The 22,715-nt window shown below is 50.4% G+C and overlaps 1 protein-coding gene across 4 annotated transcripts in view; it reads right to left on the reverse strand.

The window, feature by feature from the left end:
* Positions 1-19,507, reverse strand: part of Elavl3 (ELAV like RNA binding protein 3) — a 36,306-nt gene extending 16,799 nt beyond the window's left edge. For 2 of the 4 annotated variants that reach the window (XM_087560696.1, XM_087560694.1), the window contains exons 1-3: positions 19,076-19,507; positions 4,501-4,717; positions 4,190-4,293 (exon numbers count right to left, since the gene is read on the reverse strand). In XM_087560696.1, the coding sequence (XP_087416822.1) occupies positions 4,190-4,293; positions 4,501-4,717; positions 19,076-19,084 (330 nt within the window). In that variant the 5' untranslated portion in view covers positions 19,085-19,507. 4 annotated transcript variants of the gene reach the window in all.
* Positions 19,508-22,715: the final 3,208 nt, after the last annotated feature.

Here is a 22,715-nt window from a genome sequence, read left to right on the forward strand (position 1 = left end):
GCTTTGTAGCCAACCTTGATCTGAGGAGCAAGCACTGATACAAATGGACGGAGGGTCCATGCTGGACTAGAGCTTGCTTATGTCTGACTTTAGTGTCTTCTCAGTTGGGAACCTCTGGTCACCTGACCCTTGCTGAGGACAGGGAACAACAGACTTTCAGAGAGCTTCCCTAAGGTCATCTTTGTAACCCGCCATTTGTTATGGGACGACGGTGTGGGATGTTGCCTTGTCTTCCTGCCCAGTTGCTGAAGAAAGGTTTTATTAAACAGATAACATAAAGCTAACCTCTGAATGTTTTGCAGATTTAGAAAACCACTGTAGTCAGATGCTGGTGCACACCTCTAATCCCAGCACTCAGGAGGCAGAGGCAAGAGGATCTCTTAAGTTCAAGCCAGCCTGGTCTTATAGAGTGAGTTCCAGGGCAGCCAGGGCTACACTGAGAAACCCTGTCTTAAAAACAAACAAAACAGCGGGGGTGGGTTGGGGTGGGGGCAGAACAAAGAAGAAGAAAAATCAGAGCCACCACCAGGAGCAATGGTTCCTCCACTTATTTTACAACCCCACTGGAGCTAGGTTCGTTGAAAGGGAAAAAATCCCAAAAGACACACAATATGGATGGAAAAGGAATTCTCAGAGGCCATACGTTTATTGAATGAAAACCCCAGTGCCAGGGTTGGGTACTTTCCTGTGAGTTGTCGGCCAGGGAAGCCCGTGTGCCCCAAAGACCATAAAAACTATTGCTACTGCTCTTGGTCGCATGCCTGAACCTAAGGGTCACACGCTCTTGCTGAGAACAGCGCTTGTGCTGACTTTAGGACACAGGAAAATAAAGCTGGAACCGAACGGGAAGGCCCACTGATGCCTGGCTTTTGTAGTGCCAAAGGGGCCACATGCAGGCTGGTGGTGAAGAACCGCCACCAACATTCCCACATGGCTATGGCCATGTGTGCTCAAGTACTGACAGCACCTCCCTGTGCCCACTTCTGTTGCAGTGGCTTTGCGGTCTTGTGGTCCTGGATGAGACCAACAGCCTTCCAATTGGACTTAAGGCCCACTCCAAAAGAGAGCTCCTAACTGGTACTAGAAGCCAGGACAAAAACCTGCGGCTGAGGAGGTCGTAAGTCCCAATGGGGAAGCAACTTGTATGGTTTTTCTAGATCAGTGTTTCTCGACCTGTAGGTCATGACCTCTTTGGGGGGTTGAATATCAGGTATCCTGCATATCAGATATTTACACTATGACTCAGTGGCAAAATTATAGTTATAAAGTAGTAAGAAAATAATGATATGGTTGGGGATCACCACAACATGAGGAAATGTATTAAAATGTCATAGTGTTAGAAAGGTTGAGAACCACCATTCTTGTCAAATTGCCTTCTAAGTGTATGTTTATGCCCAAGGATCACCTTCATCAGCCTCAACTCATAACGGCTGGTGAGCTCCTGAGAACAAGTGACAGTTGGTCTGGCATGGTGGCCTATTTTTCAGCCACTGGGGGACATCTGTAGTCACCCGCACCAAGGCTCAGGGATCATTGAAGAAAAGGGGGCAGGAAGGATGTAAGAGGAAGGGGTGGGGTACTACTAAACCATGAAACATTTCATCTTGCAGGGAAGCTCCTTAAGCAGGAAGGTAAATAACTCAAAACAGTTTCAGGAAGTTCCTGAAACCAAGCAGATTCACTAGGCCTCTTTCTGCCAGAGTAAGCAGTAAAAGCAGGCAGTCCCTCTGAGACCAGCAGAACAGAGTTGCAAAGAAGACTCTCAGATAAGCCAGTGTGCTTCAGGTTCCCAGCTGTGTGAGCTGTCACCCATGCTGGGGTGCGCCTTGGTTGATGCAGCTATCTTTGAGTCATTTTGCTCCTATAAATACCCCTCCCCCATATTCCTATAAGGAACCCCAATAGAACTCATGGTTCACCAAGTTGGACTTGGGTGGTACTGTCCTTTGGTCTGTTGTGGGGTCTCTGTTGGGGATGAGTAGGCACGCATGCTTCTTCAACCCAGGGAAAGTTACATCCTACAACAACACCTCAGCCATTACTTGGCCTTTTTTTTTTTCTTCTGGGGTGTGGTGTCTGAGGGGAGGTACAGGCAACACTTTTCACTTATTCCACACCAGGATGGGACCTGGGGCACCCAAGTAGCTGGAAACATTTTGGCACAAATCTGCCAAGGCACAATTTAGACGTGATTAACAAGGATACGAAGTCAGCCACTGCACAGCTTTGTTAAGAAAACTAGCTAGAGGGTGTCATAAACTTACTGCCATGCTGGTAATGTTGGTCCTCCAGAACTACAGGAAGAAAGCAGTCGGTGCTGACCCTGCACCAACCCTACAGCACATAGGGCCCACAGACCCCAACACAGGAGATGCACGCAACCATACCGAGCCACACAGATACCTTATTCCAACAGTCAGGTCCCCTGGCGCATCCTGAAAGCCACAAGAGGAATTGTAGTGCCACATTAGCATCAGGGTCTGCACATTCACGGTCACTTTGTCTGTGGTTGCAGTTTGTTTATTGAGATGGGGTCTCATGTAGACCAGGATGGCATCGAACTTGCCATGAGACCAAAGGTGACCTCAAACTTCTGATACCCTGGCTGCACTTGTAGAAGGCTGGGACCACAGGCCCACTGTTTGTGGTGCTGGAGAGCCAAGCCAGAGCTTTGTGCATGCCGGGTCAGTGTTACTTGCAGAAACTGAGCCCCAGCCCTCAAATCTTGTGCATGAGGATGTGTGCCTGTGTTGGCCAGGGTTCAACCTTGAGTCGTTAGGAGCTGCCATTTGAGGTAGAGTGCAAGGAATCTTGCTGCTTTGCCTTCCATACTAAGTTACAGGCAAAGAACACCAAATCTTTTCTTCGTTTTTCTTTTTATCTTTGACAGGGTCTCATACAGCTCTGGCTGCCCCAGAACTTGCTATGTAGACCAGGGTAGCCCCACCTCACAGAGATCTGCCTGCCTCTGTGTCCTAAGTCCTGAGATCAAGGTTTCCTGCCACTAGGCCTGGTTTACACATCTGGCTTGTTGATTAGGGTTCTGGGAATCAAACTCAGGTCTTCAAAGCAATCCAAACAACTGAGCTCTCTCCCAGCCCCCCCCCCCCCAACATTCATTTGTTTATTTCTGTGTTGTAGCTGGAACTCAGAGCCTCTACAGGCTGGGTAAGCACCCTACCATTGAGCCACATTCCCTGCCCTATACTTCAAACCGTAATTACGCAGAGCCATCTGACAGCAGTCACTTGCACACGCACTGTGTCCCACAACCAGAGTCATGATCCACTCTTATGCATACCTGAAGATTCACTCTCTCCCCCCCGCCCCGGGGCTTCTGGATCAAGCTGACCCACAGAAAGGCCCATCCAGCAGTACCATCTTCCTCTTCTCCCCACATGGGGGAGAGGAAAAGATTCCTATGCTTCTGTACCCATGATAAATTGGGGGCCAGATGGGCACCCTGCGCCTGGCCTCCCCAGGGGTCCTGCAGCAGATTTGAAAGGAGGAGCCCAAACACCCCCAGGCCAAGTTAAAGAGGGGGGTTTCCATGGTGATTTCTCCCAAGGGAACTTGGGCTCACTTGGTCCCAGCTGCAGCTGCTGAGAAGGGAGGCCACGGGGGAGGGGCACTGCACGAAGGTGGGGGAGGGGCCATTCTAGCCTGCCCCCTCCCCAGTCCCTAATTAGATTCCAGATGGCAGATGGGCCCTACCCCCCCCTTTCCAGGACAAAGACAGAATGGGGGTCTGTCCATGGGGTCCTGGTCACTCTGTCCTTCCTCCTGGGCCTGGTAGATTCCCTATCTTCCAAAGAGAGTGATATCCTGTTGATAGATATTCTCCAGCCAGGGGAATGACTTAGCAGGTAAAGGCACCAGTGCCAAGGTGACCTGTCTGATTTTGATCCCTGGGACCCACATGGTGAAAGGAGAAAACCAGTTCTGACAAGTTTGCTGTAATCTCCACCCATACATTGGCACATGTGTGACCATGCACATGCATACACAGAATAATAAAATATATAGTAATATCTCACACTGAGGAGTGAGGAGACAGCCCCGAGAGATAAAGCCAGGCAACTAACAGGAGACAGAATGGAAGCTTCAGGAACAGAGGGCATGGTGGCAGGAGACAGGGACAGCGGTGAGGGGCCGAGGGGCCAGCGACACAGAGGGTGGGAACACTCACCTTGATGGTCTTGGTCTGCAGTTTGAGGCCATTGAGAGTGTTGATGGCTTTGTCTGCATCATTGGGGTCAGAGTAGTTCACAAACCCATAGCCTAGGCTCTGTCCTGTGGGAGATCAGAAGTGTGACTTCTTGGGCCGCCCCGTGTCCCCAGCCAACTCTGCCACTGGACAGCTCCCCACTCTTATTATCCTCCCCCACTGAAATGTGTTCCCCAGAGAGCCACTTGGCTCCAGTCATCTTGAGGTGCCCCCACCAAGGTCACACTTCCTCCCTGCTTCCCACCTGGAGCCACGCACAGAGAGAGCCACACCTGTGATCTTATCCCGAACCAACTTGCAGGATTCAATGTCCCCAATGCTGCCGAAGAGACTCTTGAACTCGTCCTGCGTCATGTTCTGGGGTAGGTAGTTGACGATGAGGTTGGTCTTGCTGTCGTCAGTGGCTCCGTTTGTCCCAAGGAGTGGCCCGTTGGGCAGGGCCGGGCCGGCCGGCCCCCCCCCAACCTGAGACTCCATGGCCCCCAGTATCTGCTGGAGAAAACAGGTCGTACCCGCTCACTGCCCAGTCCCCATCACTGGGCTAGCAGGAAAGACGGGTTTGGGGATGGATTAGACATGTCTAATATGGACTTAGTCAAAGAGGGGGTGGTGGTTTCCACTGGGTTTTGTTTGCTGGTCTCTCCAATTGGAGGTCTTCCAGCTGTGTTGCTCAGGCTGGGCTTGAACTTATGGAGATCCACCTGCCTCTGCTCCCTGAGTTCTAGGATTATAGGCGTGCCACCATGCCTAGCTATATTCACCTTACTTTATTTTAATTTTTATGCAGCTGGAGAGACAGCTCAGCAGTAAAAGTGTTTTCATGCAAACCTAAGGACCTGAATTCTGTCTCCATAACCCAGTTAGGGGAGGAGAGAGCTGACTACTACACAAAGTGTCCTGTGACCATGATACAAATGTACCATACACATACACAAGACAAAATTAAAAGGTAGTACTTTTTTTTTTTTTTGGTTCTTTTTTTCGGAGCTGGGGACCGAACCCAGGGCCTTGCGCTTCCTAGGCAAGCGCTCTGCCACTGAGCTAAATCCCCAACCCCAAGGTAGTACATTTTTAATTAACCAAAACTAAATAGGTGCTTTATAAGGCTGAATATCTTACATGCTTATAATCCCAATACTCAGGAGACCTGGACCAATCAGTGAGACCTTGTCCTTTTTCTTTTTTGGACAGGGTTTTATGTAACCCAGGCTAGTCTCAAAACTTGCTAGGTAGACAAGGTCACCTTTGAACTCCTGATTTTCTTGCCTCTGCCATCCATCTAGGTGCTGCGATTGCAGAACTGTGCCACCACACCCCCGACCTGGTCTCAAAACCTGATCAAAATATGGAATATGGTCAGGGGTATGACTCAGTGCTAGGGCAGTTGCCTGAGATGGGAGAGGGCCAGAGTCTGATCCTCAGACCACACTCGCTGGAGTGTTTGTTCTGGGCCTTGGTCCTAGTGTGGCTGGGTTGGGAAGTCATAGAACCTTTTAGAAATGGGACCTAGTGGGAAGTAATTAGGTCACTGCACGGAGGCTGGAGAATGAAGCCCAGCAATTAAGAGAGCTTGAGTTACTGTGAAGGACCAGACTGTCAGGCATCTCCCGCCACCTAACTCTAGCTTCAGGGGATCTAATGCCCTCTTCTGGCCTCCAGAGGTACTGCACTCATATGTGCATACACATACACAAAAACCTTAGAGGGAGGGTTGGGGATTTAGCTCAGTGGTAGAGCGCTTGCCTAGCAAGTGCAAGGCCCTGGGTTTGATCCCCAGCTCCGAAAAAAAGAAAAGAAAAAAAATCTTAGAGGGAAGGAGGGAGACAGACGAATGGGCAGAGGGAGGGAGGGAGGGAGAGAGAGAGAGGGAGGGAGAGAGAGAGAGAGAGATATCAGGTTCTTTCAGTGGAGAGAGTGCTGGGAAGGCCTAGCTGGAACAAGATGACTCTCTAAGCTGCAAGCCCCTTTAGGCTTTGTGAAGAAAGACCATCATGTGTGCCTGGCCCTTTTGAACTCTGCAGTTTCTTCTCCTTCCTTGCTTTCCTATCCTTCAGAGTAGGGTGACATGCTCCCATGGATGGCAGGTTGACCTCCTGGATCGGGAGAGAAGTCCTCCAGTTTCTCCTTTTCCACTTCTCTGCCTCGCCATGACCTAAGCAGAAGGCCTTCCAGAAGATGACCACATAGGGCCACCCGCTTTTGGACTTTCAACCTCTAAAACCAGGGTATGAGAATCTGTTTTGTTGACTGATACGGTAGCACGTGTCTGTAATTCTAGCCCTGGGGAGGCCGAGGCAGGACCATTGCAGCAGCTCTGAGGCCAGCCTAGGCTGCACATGAGCCCTAACAAAAGCAAACACCCCAAACCTCTTTCTTTCTTTTAAAATTTCAAGTCTTTATATTTGTTTGTGTGTGTGTTTATTGTATGGTATGCACTGTGTCTGTGCCGTGACACACATGAGGATCAGAAGACAACTTGGAAGAGCCTGTTTTCTCTTCCCATCACATGGGAGCCAGGATCAAACCCAGGTCGTCAGGCTTGGCAGCAAGCACCTTTGCCTACTGAACCAACTCACGCTTTTTCCTCTCTCCCCTCCTTTCTTTCCTTCTTTCTTTCTTCCCTCCTATTTTATTTTATGTGCATTTGTGTTTTGTGTGCACATAGGTCTGTGTAAGGATGTCAGATTCTTTGGAACTGGAGATTCTGGCAGCTGTGAGCTGCCATGTGGATGCTGGGAATTGAACCTGGGTCCTCTGGAAAAGCAGTCAGTGCTTGCTCTTAACTGCTGTTAACTGTTAAGTCATCTCTCCAGTCCCCCTCTTTCCTTTCCTTTCCTTTCCTTTCCTTTCCTTTCCTTTCCTTTCCTTTCCTTTCCTTTCCTTTCCTTTCCTTCTCTTTCCTTTCTTTCCTTCTCTTCCCTTTCCTTTCCTTCTCTTCCCTTTCTTTCCTTCTCTTCCCTTTCCTTTCCTTTCCTTTTTTTCTCTGTGTATCCCTGGCTATCCTGTAATTCACAGAAATCCTTCTGCTTCTGCCTCTGCCTCTGCCTCTGCCTTTGGGAATAAAGGTGTGCATACCACAAGCTGGCCTTCCTCTTTTCTTAATAAGTATTCAGATTTCAGTGTCTTGTTACAGCAAGAGAAAGTAGGCAATTGCTTCATATAAAAAAGCAAATTCCTGGGGCTGGGGATTTAGCTCAGTGGTAGAGCGCTTACCAAGGAAGCGCAAGGCCCTGGGTTCGGTCCCCAGCTCCGAAAAAAAGAACCAAAAAAAAAAAAAAAAAAAAAAAAAAGCAAATTCCTAAGATTGGCCTGGGAACTTTCAGAATAATAAAGGAACACTTCTCTTCACAAAAAGAAAAGTAGTCACAGCCTGTTTGGTAGGACATACTGTAAATGCCGGCACTTGGGGGGTTAGCCTGGTCTATAAATCAACTTTCAGGTTAGCCAGAGCTACCCAGTGAAACCCTGTTTTAAAGAGAGTGAGAGAAGAAAAAAGAAACCAAAATCAAACAAAAACTGGACATGTAACAATTTTACTATCGTTAAAGCCATAGCCAAGCCCCTCTTGAATGTGATTTTTCTTTTCTCACTAGAGGTAATTCCCATTTCAAGTGTTTCAATATTATTCCTTCCTGCATCATTTTCCTACTGTCTGCTCCCACAATTTTCCCATGATTTTGGTTTGAATTTCTTTTCTTCTTATTCCTTTTTTTGTAAAACATAAAACACCTGCAAAGAATAATAGTTTTATTTCTTAATTTCTAGACTATGTCCACCACTTTTGTGTGGCAATGAGGAGTTCATCACAGGGTTCTTATCCCCGACGTCAAAGAAATGCTTAAAACAAAAGCTGTTCGGGGCGTGGTGGTGCACACCGTTAATGCCAGCACTAGGAAGGCAGAGGTGGCAGACTCTGAGGTCAATGCCACTCTGGATGCCAGGGGCTCATAGTGAGACTCTGGCTCCAAAAGGAAAATTAGAGGAAGCTGGCATTGGCAGTGTGTGATTCGAACACTTAGTTGACCGAGGCAGGAGGAACCATGGATTCAAGGCCAATTGGAACTACACAGTTAGACTGTGTATCAGAAAGCCCAAAATAAGGAGCTGGAGGGATGGACGGTTCAGTGGTTGCGAGCAGTGGTCACTCTGCCGAGACTTGGGTTGAATTTCCAGCACACACTTCCAGTAATTTGCAACTGCGATTCCAAGGAATCTGGGCCTCTCTTTTGGCTTCTACGGGCTCCCATACATTTGGATGCATATAAACTCACACAAGCACACACATACACACAAATCAAAATGCATGGATAATTTTAAAAGCCCAAAACAAACAAACAGACGAATAAATGCTTCAAATATTTCACAGGTCCGTAATCTGCTTAGCTACAGATATTCTTCCCCTAGGGATGGCAAGATAAATGTGCCTGAGTTTGATCCCCCTACCCAGACCCACATGGGGAAGGGACAATCCATTCTCGAAATTGTCTTCTTACCTCCGTCCTTGCACCGTGGTACACACATGCTCACACATGGTCACGCACACAATAGACAGATACTAAACATTTTTTTTTTCGGAGCTGGGGACCGAACCCAGGGCCTTACGCTTCCTAGGTAAGCGCTCTACCACTGAGCTAAATCCCCAGCCCCGATACTAAACACTTTTAAACTGCAGAGAGCTTTCTTTCTAGAGCTTCACCCAGTTACGGTTATTTAGTAAAGGCTCTGGAGGTAGGTGTGGTGGTGGCACACACAGCCCCAAATCACTTGAGGGACACAGGCCAGGGGTTCAGCATAACCCCTCCAAAAGAGAGTTCAGGGCCAACCTGAGCTACATGAGAACCTCCCACCTAAAAAAGGAGAGAGAGAGAGAGAGAGAGAGAGAGAGAGAGAGAGAGAGAGAGAGAGAGAGGAGAGATGCAGAATGTCTCATTGGGTAAAGGCACTTGCCTCAAAAACCTGACAGCCTCAGTTTGATCTCCAGTTCTGGGTCCCACACTGGAGTCAAGTGCGATCAAGGAGAGAATCAAGTTCTGAAATTGTCCTATGACCCTCTTCCATTCTCTACCTTACACACACACATTCACACTCACACACACTCACACACATTCACACTCACACACACTCACACACATTCACACTCACACACACTCACACACTCACACACTCACACACACATTCACACTCACACACACTCACACACACTCACATGATGATGATGATGATTATGATGATGATGATCATGACGACAACGATGATAAAACAAAGAAAAGAAAAATCCAGCACATTTCCGCTAGGGCTGAAGCTGTAACTCAGGAGTGGAATTTTTTTCTAGATTCCCCCTTTCAGCAGGGCTTGAGCCTGAGTTCCCATCCATGCCCGATGAGTGCCCCACATTGTCTTATTCCTCTAGCCATTTTATTTTCTTTTTGATTCAGTGTCTCTTATAGTCCAAAGTAGCCCATGATGACCTTGTGGGATTTTGGGTGGACACCACCACAGTTCAATCGGCAAGAACTCTGTGAACTGAGCTGTGTGCCGGTTGCCCCAGGTTTTGATATGGATCTTGTTCAGCTGTCTGGGTTGTCCTCAGACTTACGGACTCCAAACCCCCAGGGAGCTGGGATCAAAACGATGCTCTACAGCGCCCACTCTCCAGGCGTTTGAAGAATCATATTGAATTTTATTGAATCATTTTCTGTATCTATCGAAGTAACTTTTTGGGGGAGGCGGCTTCTTGAGACAGGGCTTTGCTGTTCAGCCCTGGAAGGCATGGAGCGAACACGTTTATTTCTATTCTGCTTAGATTTATTTTTGTTTTCTTCATTATGTGTGTGTGTGTGTGTGAGTGTGTGAGTGCAGTTGTCAGCCGAGCTCAGAGATCTCTTGGGGCTGGAGTTAGAGGCAGGTGTGAGACACGGGTGCTGGGAACTTGCGTTCCCTGCCAGAGCAGTAAGTGCTTTTAACTTCTGAGCCTCTCTGTGTGTCTGTCTGTCTCTTTTCCAGACACCCCTCTCTGTGTATCTCTTATTAGGGATCAGTTTGTAACTCTGTTCAGACCAGGCTGGCCTCCAACTCACAGAGACCCATCTGCCTCTGCTCCCAAGCAGTGGGACTAAAGTTGTGTGACAAGCCGGGCTTGGTATGTCTTTAACCCCAGCACTCATGAGGCAGAGGCAGCAGAAACCCTGAGTTCGAGACCAGCGTGGTCTACAGAGCAAGTTCCAGGACAGCCAGGACTACACAGAGAAATCGTATGGGCCACTACAGTTAGATTTTTTCCCCCTGCTTTTGAGGCAGGATTTCAAGTACAGTAGACTGACGTGGAGCTCGGTGTCCAGTCAAGAATGACCTTGAATTCCTGACGCTGGGATAACACCTCCACTGGCCTTGAACTTGTGATCTTCCTGGTTCAGTCCCCTTAGTGCTGTGACTCTAAGCCTGGACCACCATGTCTATCATACTGAATGATATTTATATTTAATAGATGCTACGGATTGTGTTAATTGATTTTCAAGCATCACACCAAGCATCCTAGGAAGACAAAGCCGGACATCCTAAACATTTACTTTATTAAAGTTTGGAGTGAGGATGTTGGCAAACATGTTTAACCCCAGCATTCAGAAGCAGAGGCAGATGGATCTCTGTGAGTTCCAGACCAGCCTGGTCTACAGAGAGTTCCAGGACAGCCAGGGTTAATAAATAGTAATACCCTATCTCAAACATTCTTTTAACCACATTTTATTTATTGATTTTAATTTTTATTATTTTTTGCTCATTTGTAATAAGAATATTTGTGTGGTGCATGCACACCTTAACTTATGTGACGGTCAGGGGACAGGTTGTTGACTTATGATGTGATGGTCAGGGGACAGGATGTTGACTTATGTGATGGTCAGGGGACAGGTTGTTGGAATTGGCTCTCCTTCCACTGGGTGGGTCTTGAGGATTGAACTCAGTCAGCAGGCTTGGCAGCAAGCACTCTCTCTGACCTGGTCATGCATATTGTAACTGTATTTGTTTGCATTCCTTAATGTAGTTTGGTGATTTTTACCTGTTCACTGGGATCTGGGAATTGAAGCCGGAGCCTCACACTGCCCAGGTGAACAGTCTCGGAGTCCCGCCCCTTCCACGCAGCACTTTTTAAGCTTATATTCAGGATATAATTCAGCTTGATACTCAACAGGTGTGTCCAGGCTCCACCCTGGAACGTGATGTTGCTCTCTATAAAGTCCACACTGTAGAACCACACATCATTTATAAAACGTGCCCCCCAAAAATCTCATGTTTATATGGAGGCAGGATCTCAAAATGAAGGTCGAGTTGCCCTTGAATCACAGAGATCCAGCTGCCTTGGCCTCCAGAATTCTGGGATTCATTGTGTGTGCCAGCATGCCAGGCAAAACCTGTTTTTAGCAGGGTAATGGTTTTGTGCTGGGCCAGCTATGTAACTCCTGTGGCTGGCCCACCTAGAAGACAGGAACTAATTTTGCTAAGACAGGAGAGAAATCAGGCTCAGATGCAGAAAGGAACCTGCTGAGTCACGCAGCAGCAGCTGGCACTAGACCTCAAATGCAGGCCTCTGCACAGAAGAACAAGTCAGTATCGGAGAGGTGATAGTCACTGAGGCTAGACTGGCTTCCACACTCACTTGATGTCTTTGAATATATAAGGGCATCCCTTATATTCTTGAGGCTCTGTTTTACCTTGTAGCAAAAGCAAGACAGCTGGAGAGATGGCTCAGCAGTTAAGAGCACCAGCTGCTCTTCCCTAGGACCTGGGTTTGATTCCCAGCAACCACATGGTGGCTCACAACCATCTGTGACTCCAGTCTGGGGGATCTGACACCTTCCGGCTCCCAGGCACTGCACTCGGATGATGCAAAACCACCCATACACATAAAAAGAAAACCAAACCAAAACAACACAAAGATGTTGGTAATGGGCTGTGTTATGGGTCTTGGAAAACCAGGTCTCCGTTGGGCCGGAAAGAGTGCTGGGATGTCTGTTGACAGTGTCTGCCATGCCCTAAAGTAACCAGTCTTGCCTCCAGCTCTTCAGGGCTGTGGTGGAGAGAGAGGAGGCTGCAGGCCTGTTTAGCAGGCAAAGGTGTTTACTGCCAAACTTGACCTGAGTTCAACCCCCAGGGTCCAAAAGGTAAGGGAGAACTAACCCCTAGAAGTTGTTCCCTGACCTCCACACGCCCGACTAATGTACAGTCATGCTAAACACATGTGAATAAATAAAGGGAAGAAAAGGAGAGCGTAGTGAGAACAGTAAAAAGTGCCTTTTAGACAGGTAAAAACAGTTTTAGGAAGTCAACTACATCCAAGGCTGCACCTGATAACCAGAAGCCAGGGACATCACTCGCTCAGGATAACCAGACACGGTCATAGAATCCCATGATGCCCACCGGACAGTAAATCAGCGGAGACCAATGTTGATTCTCTGGTCTGCACGTCTGGAGAGACGACACCTCAATCTGTCCTGCGGATGCAGAGTCTCCCCAGATCCTGACCCTTAGATCAGAGATTTCTGCTAGAGACTGGACCTGACCCTCAGCTCAGACAGGGCACACAGTGAGAGCTTTGGGGAAACGGGCTTAGGACCATAGTAGGGATTGAGAGGGTTAACCTCACGTGATGACCCTCAGCAGATGAAACCCAACTTTGTTATACTAACTACTATGTCGACCTGGCTTGAAAGTCACCAAAGCTTGACTGGAGATACAGCTCAGGGTGCAGTGTTGCCCAGCATGGGAGGTAGTGGTTTAGGACCTAGGACTAAAAAAAAAAAAGGAGAGGGACTTTTGCACTAATATCCTGGTGTGTTGGTCAATGCCCATCTTTCCCGTAGCCTTGTACTAGGGGGGCTAGGCAGGACGATCACCACTACAGCTGAAGGCCAGCTTGGGTTACAGCGAGGTAGCTGTGAATCAAAAACCAGTGGAGGGTGGTGGCACATGCCTCTTAGCACAACCCTGGGCAGCTCGAGGCAGGATGGTCACAGGTGCAAGGCAGCATATGCTAGTTCAAGGCCAGCCTGGACTACAAGAGAGTGTGTCAAAAAAAAAAAAAAAGTAAATGACCCCGGTGTGGTGTCCTGTACCACTTTTAATCCCAGCACCCAGGAGGCAGAGGCAGGCAGATCTCTGTGAGTTTGAGGATAACCTGGTCTACATAGCAAGTTCTAGGCAAACAAAAACAAAACAGGACCAAGAAGACACCTTAGAGCATCAATCCCCAAGGGTCCTGGGAAATGGCATCAGGGCGTAGGCTGTTCCCAGATGGGCATGCAAATCTGCAGTGGTCCAGCCCCCTGGTGGCATTAAACCTGCTACCCAGAGGCCCACACTCAATGTGGTCAGGTTATAGAGGGAACAGGGGATTCCTTTTTATTTGAGGTCAGGGCACCTACTACGGAGCCCGAAGACCTGAGTTCCGTTCCTGGGACCCACATGGAGGAAGATCCAGTTGCTTCAGGCTGTTCTCTGAATTCCACACACATAGTGTGGCAGGTACACAGATTGCACACAGACACGAAATAAGTTTGCCCAAGCTATGTCTAGCGACTCACACGAATCCTATCGCTTGAGAAGCTGAGGCAGGAGTATGGGAAGTTTGACTCAAACCCAGCATGGTAGACATATTGAGGTTCTACCACTCCAAAAAAAAAAAAAATGCTGGGCATGGTGGCACACCTTTAACTCCAGAACTAGGCAGGCAGAAGCAGGTGAATCTCTGGGACCTTGAGGCCAGCTTGATCTTCATGCCAAATTCCAGGCAAATCTACAAAATGAAACCATGTTTCCAAAAAATAAAGCCCATACCATGCAGCATAAAAAAGGTGGCTGAAAGGCTGGAGAGCAAATAGTACTTGGTTCGATTCCACCAGACAGCTCATAGCTATCTCCAGTTTCAGTGTTTACATTGCCTTTGTCTGGTCTCTATACTACCGACAGGCACATACGTGTACATAAACATGCATACAGTCTACACACACACATAAGCACACACACACACGCACACACACACAACTACAAATAAATCTTTAAACACAAATGTTTGATGGAACTGTGAGATGGCTCGGTGGGTAGAGGCATTCACGCACGTCTTAGGACCAGACTTTCACCGTGGAATTGTGTAACGGTTGACGGAGAGAACAGACCGACCTTCACACGTTTCCTGTAGCGCATACATGCCCATCACATCCCCATATACACTAATAGAAGTATTTGCTTAAATGTAGTGGGAGAAGGAGTTGCAGATCCTTGCCAACCAGGCAGGACTGGCAGTAGCTCACACTGCCCAGCTGTGCGTTCTCAGATATGCTGCTTAATGTTTCTGAGACTCTTGTCCACACTGCTGAGGCTCAGATGGCGGGGTGCAGCCTCTCGGGGAAGAATCTAATGTCCCATGTTAGGGCATCTGGAAAGCATTGAGCCTGGTCAGCAATGTCTGCTCTGGGCTCAATAGGTTTCTAAGGTCCCTAGCCTCTGCCTCACTCAGCAGAGTTTATTTAGAACATCCTGCCTCAGTGAGCACCAATTTCACATAAAGCTCAAGAGGGCTGGTTCTCTCCTTTTGCCTCGGTACTGAATTCGGTTGTCAGGCTTGGTGGCAAGTGCCTTTACTTGCTGAACCTTCTCCTGTCCCCTGACCTTGAAGTTTTAAGCCTCCACCCTCCACAAGCTGGGATTTACAGGCATGTCCCGTTTGAGTGGAGCTGAGAATCCATTCCAGGCTTTGTGGTCTACCAAGAAGCATTCTCCCAGTGAAACCACACATCCTGTCCTTGTGGTGGCTCCTCAGTTCTTGGCTTAAAAGGTCTGGATCTGGAGGGGGAAGGGGTTGGCAGCATTTGGGATGTAAATAAATTATTGAATAAATTTTAAAAAGGGTCTTCTGTCAACCTTCCGTGTAGCTGTTTCGACAGTTGTGCGCCACTAGGGACGGGCTGCCCTTCTGCTTCTAGAAAGGTTGACACAGGCTGTGTGTAGTTCAGTGGTAGGAGCTCTTGTCTCACATATGCAGGCCCTGGGCATCTGGGTATAATAGGGTGAAGGAACAGGAGTCATAGAGGGTCAACTCTGACCTCCAAGTCAGCAGAGAGTGGCTGCCTACTGTGATCCTCTCAGAGTAATACCAAGCCACCTCCAGTCTCTCTCTAAAGGAACATGTTCTGCATTGATTAAATCCAGGGTTTATTAGTAATGTCTGCCATGAGCATAACTGTCAGACAGTGAACACTGCAAGGTCTGCAGTCAGGTCCCCTGATAGTAAGACTATATTGGTAGCATAGCTGTGTTCTGAGAGCCTGCTGTCCTGTTCTTGTTTGATTGTTTTGTTTTTTAGTACCAGGAATTGATCTTGGGGCCTCACTCATACTAGACAGGCATTCCACCACCCAGCCTTCTACCCAGTTTTTCATGAGAAACTTCCAGAAATCCTCCCAACACGAAACATTATAAGTGTCTTTTCTCCACCGAACCCACAGGGATTGTATCGGGTGAAAAGGCAAAGCAGAAACTCAAACCCAAGGCTCATCAGATAAAGTTGCTTGCCACCAATGACTTGAGTTTGACACCTGGAATCCACGCAGGAGAGAGCCAAATCCTGCAAGCTGTCCTCTGACCTTCATGCATAAACAAACCTATTTAAAAGTGTAATAAAAGATAAAAATAAAATCTAGGATCGGAGAACGACAGGCCAATAATAGTGACAGCAGCCACGACAGCATAACTCTGTGGTAGAACCCTTGCTTAGCACGTACGAAACCCTGGGTTCGAGTCCCAGTTCTACAAAAACAAATGAAAATCACCACAAAACAAAACAAAAAGAGCAAAGCAAGGCTGGCATGGTAGCCCATGTCAGTAACTTCCATGACCTTGGAACCTGATGCTGAATAATATCTGTCTTCCAAACAAAACTGAATAAAAAGATAAACAACCCAGGAGAGCAAAAAAGTGCTGTGTGCCTCTGTTTACTGGGCTCTGAGCATTCCTGTTTGTGGGGAGGAGACCGGGAATCGGACGTAAGACATTGCACAAACCAGGCACTCTACTTCCAGAAGTGAAGCCTTACATCCTGGGTTTTGGAGCCCTACTGTGTGTTGGGTACTCAGCATGTAGAGTTTGGGTTTTTGTTTTGAGACAAGGTCTCACTGCGCAGCTCCAGCTGTCCTGCAACTCACTCTGTAGACCAGACTGGCCTTGAAGTAACAGAGATCCACCTGCCTCTGCCTCCCAAGTGCTGGAATCAAAGGTAGTGCGCCGCCACGCCCAGCTACGTGTTTCTAGACTTTCAGTACTGGACAGAAAAGTGGAGGACATTTCTTAGTAAGGAATTTAGTGTTTGCTCTGGAGCCTACACAGGCCTGTGTGTGTACGCATGTGTGTGCTCCTGCACCTGTGTGGAGATGTAAGGACAACTTTTGGGTGTTGGCTCTTCCCTTCCATCACGTGTGTTCCAGGGATGAAACTGTTTGGCCCAGTTGGTTGCAAGCACCTGCTGAGCCATATTGCCAGCTTCCAGTTAGCATGACACTTGACTTGACCCCAGAGCCTACGGAGTTACCTGGCAGTCATCCTCCCCACACCTTTAAGGACACTGCGGGGTGGGGGGGTGGGGGGGTGGAGGGCACACCAGGATGTGTTAGTTCCCAGGGGTTCCTTGCTCCTCTCCCCAGGCCTCCCCATTTCTGTGCGAGCTTAGCTGGGCAGGGCCTGGTGTTCATTTCACAGCTGAGCCAGCTGAGCCGGCTAAGCAGATAATGGGGATCGGATTGGCGGAAGCCACACCCGGCCTGCCCTGGCCTGGTGACTGTGTGGCCACCTCAGCATCAGAGAAGGGCCTCGAGGACTGGTCCAGGACAGAAAAGAGGAAGCAGAAAGAAGGGACAGGAGAGGCAAGGCTGACTGATGGGGATCTTCTCTCCCTCCCTCTCAGGCTCCTCCTGTGGGCCTGCTTCTCACTCTAGGTTTGAAGTGCCCCTTCACTCTTTCTCTTTTCCACTGCTCCTCAACCCCAGTCACACACAGCTGAGGTAGGGATCTGTCAACAGCACAGCTAAGGCTACAGGCTCCTCAGACCCCCTGGGCCTCCAGCTGGGCCTCTGGCCTCCAGTCACAGTGACAGATGCCGGGAGACTGGTGACAATAGGGCTTTGAGTGGCTATCTAAGCACAGCAAGTCAGGGCCACCACGTGGTGCAGAATGAGCCTCGTATTTCTGGGCCCTTTTCCTTCTACTTCTACGAGGGGCCCCACTGAATCTGTCATCCCCTCACTTCCTCCTGGTCTATCCTCAAGGCGTCTCTTCTTGAGTGTCCCCACCACCACCAGTGGGAATTCCAGGCCTCCAAGGGTCTCCAGGCCCTGCTGTAATCTCTGACCACACCCTCTTCTCTTTTGCGCATTCTTTTCAAACAGAACAACAGATGAGGGAAGTCTTGGAGGTATTATATTGTTGTAGGGGTTCTGAGAGTCTCCAGGAGGCTACACTCCTGTTCTCAGACCTGAATGAGCACCTCGAGGCCCAGAGATGGTAAGGAAACAGCCTAAGGTCACACAGCAAGCTGAGCCCTTGGGAAGGCATGGGAGAGAGATGGTCCTTTCTTAAAGCCAGGTTGCCTGGTGCCCAGGCCCAGGAGAGAGGACACCCAAGATGGCCTACTGAGCTTCCCGACCCCGACTGTGCACACCCCGACTCGAAAAAGAGGCCGGGAACAACACTTGGTGTTCAGAGACACACAGGAAGAGATCTCCGAAGAGCGGAAAAGGTAGGCTGGGCGCGGGGACCAGACAAAGGACGCTCGGCAGCGCGGGGAGCCAGTCGCTCAGGGAGGCGGGGGTGGAGCCAGGGTGCGGTGAGCACTGGCCAGCCCCGCCCCGGGACACGCCCGGGCTGCCGGGTGGAGGTCCGAGGGCTCGCTCGAGGCCAGGTCCAGGGGGGCTAGGGGCGGGGCCTGGATGGGCGTGGCACGACAGGGCGTGGCATGTCGGGCGGGGCCGTGAGTTCGGGAGCTGACCAGCTCCAAGACTGCTGAAAGCAACCGTGAGCCCGCCGGGCGGCCCGAGTTGCGGGCGCTTTCAAGGTCACCCCGCGGCCCGAAGCCCTGGCCGGGGGAGGGCGCGTGCAGCAGGCCCTATGGAGTGCTGCTGCAGCCCCGGACGCCCTCACCCGGAGGCAGCGGCCGGGGAACGGGGAGCCCCCTCCCGCACTCCGCCCCCCCCCCGCAGCCCCAAGGCCCCGCGCGAGGCTACGGCCCGGCGGAGAGACAAAGGGACCACGGCGGCGGCGGCGAGGCCTCAGGGCGCCCCCTCCTCTTCCCCTCCCCGCTTGCCGCAAGGTCGACGGGGTTCGAGGACGAAGATGCCCGCCTCTCGGGTGCGGCCGGGGCCTAGAGCAGCGCGATCCGACGCCACCCCGCCTCTCCATCTCCCCTCCCCCCAAAAAAGCTCCCAGAGAATGCGGTGTGGCGTTACCCGGACCAACAGTAGGCGATCGTAGCCCTCGTCCTCCTGGGCGGCCTGCAGGTCTGGGCCTGGGATGCTGGAAGCATCCTCCGCCGCCGCGGCCCCTCCCCCACAGCCTTCCAGTGAGGAGCCACAAGGACCACCGGGTGGCGGAGGGCACCCGGTACACAGCCTGGCTCTCCAAAGCCTCTCGGACCAGGCTCCACTCCCCAGAACTCCAGATGCGGCTCTGGCCACTCTCAGGCCCGAGGCGCGGTCCTACCCCCCCACCCAGGCCTAGCTAGGCCTGGTCCTACCCCCCCCCCCCGCGTTTCCGTGGAGCCAGCCTCCGCCCCTCCCTCCCGTGTTCGTCTCGCGGCGACAAGGGAGTACCTACAGTGACCATTCTTGTGTGCCCGGCGGGCGCGGTCCGTATCGAGGGCGGCTCCGGGGGTCGTGCACTCCTAGGGGGGCGCCTGGTGCTCACGCCGGGGTCCCGCCCGGGCGTCTGCGACTGCGGACGCCGCAGAGGCGAAGATGGAGGCTGCGGCGCCCTCGAAGGCCGGGAACTGACCCGAGCCTGCGGATGCGCGCTTCGACGGCCAGACCCCTGGCGGCAGGTGGATGGAGGGAGCGGGCGCGCAGTGGAGGGTGCCCGGAGCGCGGCCCCGCGGGGCCCGCAGAAATCGCTCTTTCCGACTGAGATCTCGGCAGCTCTGCCTTCTGCGGCGGGCCCTCTGTCCGGCCTGTCCGGTGCCGGGTAATGGGTCCTCTCCTCTCGCCCGCCCTCCCTCCCTCCCACCGGCCCGCGCTGCGCGCTCCGCGCTCTGGGTCGCACTGCCGCCGCCCCCAGCCCTTTATAGCGGCAGCTGCCAGCGCCGGCGTCTTTCATTGGCTGGGAGAACGAGTCCCCGCCTCCTCCCGGCTCTCGACGGCGCGGCAGGTGGAAGCGAGTGCGCGGCGGCCTGGACTCTGTGTGCGGAGAGAGAATAGGATGAGGCCTCAGATCTCGGCTCTCTCTTGCCTGCAGATCCTGAGTCCAGTCTTGACACCCTCCTTGAGTATTACATTAGCTTTGCAAACGAACTGGGTTCTCCTCTTCATTCCAGCACCTAACTTTGAAGGGGCAAAGACCCAGACCCGTGCTGCTAGATCTGAGGTGAATAGTTTTTGTCTTCACATGACCTCTGGTGATATTAGAAATAATACGAGGTGTGGTGAGCTATGAAGGTCATTGGAGTTTGAATCTGGCATGGGCTACACGGCACTTTAAGTTGATCTGGGTTACATAGCAAACTTCAAGGTGTTGTGTGCTGCTTAGGAGACCCTGTCTTTTTAAAAAGTAAAGAACAAAGAAAAGAAAAAACAAACAAACAACAAACAGAAAACCCAACCCAAACCAACCGAGAGTTCAAATCCAGCCTGGGTTACATGAGACCCTTTCTCAAAAATAAAATAAAATGAAACAAAACAGAAGGCTGCAGAAAGCTGGAAAGATAGTCTAGCAGGAAAAGTTTCTTGACTCGCAGGCCTGGAAATCTGAGGCTTTTTTGTTTTGTTTTATTTTGTTTTTGAGACAGGATTTCTCTGTGCAGCACTGGCTGTCTTGGAACTTTCTTGATAGACCAGAGTGGCCTCCAATTCAGATATCCATCTGCCCCATCTAAGTGTTGGAATGAAAGATATGCCACCGTGCTACACGGCAACTTGAGTATGGTCCCTGGAACCCATGTAAAGGTGGAAGGGAAGAACCAGCTCCACACAGTTGTCCTCTAATTTCCACACACCTGAGGTTCAAACACACACACACACACTAGTAGTAATAATAATAACTTTTTTAAAAAAATGGGCTGGGCTGAAGAGATGGCTCAGTGGTTAAGAGCACTGACTGCTCTTCCAGAGGTCCTGGGTTCAAATCCCAGCCACCACATGGTGACACACAACCCTCTGTAATGAGATCCGATGCCCCCTTCTGGTGTGTCTGAGGATAGCTACAGTGTACCCATATAAATAAATAAATCTTTTTAAAAAAACGGGCTGAGGATTAGTTATTAGCAGACATGAAGTCCCGGGTTTGATTCCTAGCACCATATAAACTTCACATGGTACTGCAATCACAACACTGGGGATGCTGAGGCCAAAGGGTCAGAAGTTCAAGGTCATCGGCAGCTATATAGTGAACTCCAGGCCAGCCTGAGCTACATAGACCTTGTAGCAAAATGAACAACACCAAAAAAAAAAAAAACCCCAAACAAACAAACAAACAAACAAAAACAGCAACAGAAAAAAGAAAGGAAAAGTGGCGGTGAGAAAGTGATTGAGCACGGAGGATAGTCTTTTTTTTTGGTTCTTTTTTTTCGGAGCTGGGGACCGAGCCCAAACGGAGGATAGTCTTACTTCAGAATGTGGGCTCTGGCACCTTCCCTGTCAGGGGGACACCACGTTGCTCCGAAGCAGGTGAAGAGGTCTGTGCTAAAGATTCTTTACGACACTTCCCCATTAGAGTCATACAGTCTAAGAGACCATAAATAGGTCTCCAAACTTGGATAAGCAGGACTTGGCTGATGTTTGACTTTCTGGGTGTGTGGTTGATTGTCCTGGGAAGAACGCTTTTGTTTTATTTTATTTATTTATTTAATTAAAAAAATTTTAAGGAGATTGGAGTGGCAACAACTCCGTTAATGTTTAGGACATTTGCTGGTGTGGGATGAGGGCTCGCACAAGGCTTCAGCACCACAGACAGCGGTCTGACGAGGTGAGAAAGCGCTGCTGGAAGCAGCCAGATCCTCTAACCGAAGAGTCACAATACCTAGCCTAATCTCATCCTTTTTTGTTTTTAAAAAATTAAGTGTGTGTGTGTGGGTATGTGTGCGTGTGTGCGCGCGCGCTATGGTGCATGTGTGTAGATCAGAGGACAATTTTAAGGATTTTGGTCTCCTCTTCCACCACATGACACCCAGGAATGGAACTCAGGTAGACAATCTTGAAGGGCAGACGCCTTTACTCACGAGCTGTCTCAGCGGCCCTATTCTTATTCTTGTACGCCCTTCAAGATGCTGATAGTCCAGAGTGCGAATCAGCTTGATTTAACCAATCGGAAATGGCTCTCGAGAGACCCAATTGCAAGAAGCTCTGGAGATTGAACCAATGAGAGGGCGTACGCGCTGGAGAGGGCGGGCTAATCACAGTGACCCACACAGTAGGGGCGCTGCCAAAGCAGGTTCCCAAGTGACTCCTCTGGTGTTTGTAGGGCAACGCGGCTGCCGAAGCAGGACCTCCCCCAAACGGTAGCTCACCCCTGCCCTGGCCTCCGCATTCCCCTTGGCTGGCAGGCAGTCTCTGCAGCCAGGTTACTCCTGGGGCAAAAGCCCCATCACGGTTCCCATGGAAACTGCCCACTCCCATTGCCTAGACCACCAGCCCCGTTAATTCTGTACTAGGCTGATGTACTGCCGAGTCCCAAGAGGGAACTGGGTCTTGTTGTCACTCTATCGGGACCAATCTGCGCGTGGCGCCGCAGGGCTCCCAAGGGCACGTGCCAGAGCTCGCGGCTGTGCTCCCCTGGGTCACGTGGCAGCAACTATCCCTACTAGACAAACGGCACGCGCACCACCTGGTGGTGGCACCTACTTCTCCTGTACGCAGTGGGTCCAAGGCCGTCCTGTTCCAGGAACCTGCTATACAGGGATGGATTCTCTTATTCTAGCTGAAGAGCGAAAGCCACCTCCTCAGGGAAGCCCCCTCCCTTCCTAACCCAACCCATCACTCCATATTTGCCTGATGCTTGTCTACATTGGCGTTTCCAAATGTTTGTTACAGTTTAGCTCCTCCCACAGTTCTCTGGGCCAAGAAAAAAACATTGTGAGGGATGAGGTGTCAAGATTCTAGTTCCCCACCCCCACCCTGTGGAAGCAGAGGCTAACAGGAAAGGACCTTTAGTGTTACCCAAGGGCAGCCACCCCAACCTAGCCTGGGTCAGGGAGGGAGCAGGTTAATTGGTCACCAAGGGGTGTGCCCAGTGCCCAGAATTATCCAGG

This window comes from Rattus norvegicus, chromosome 8, assembly GCF_021556685.1.
Source record: "Rattus norvegicus strain SHRSP/BbbUtx chromosome 8, alternate assembly SHRSP_T2T, whole genome shotgun sequence".
NCBI lineage: Eukaryota > Metazoa > Chordata > Mammalia > Rodentia > Muridae > Rattus > Rattus norvegicus.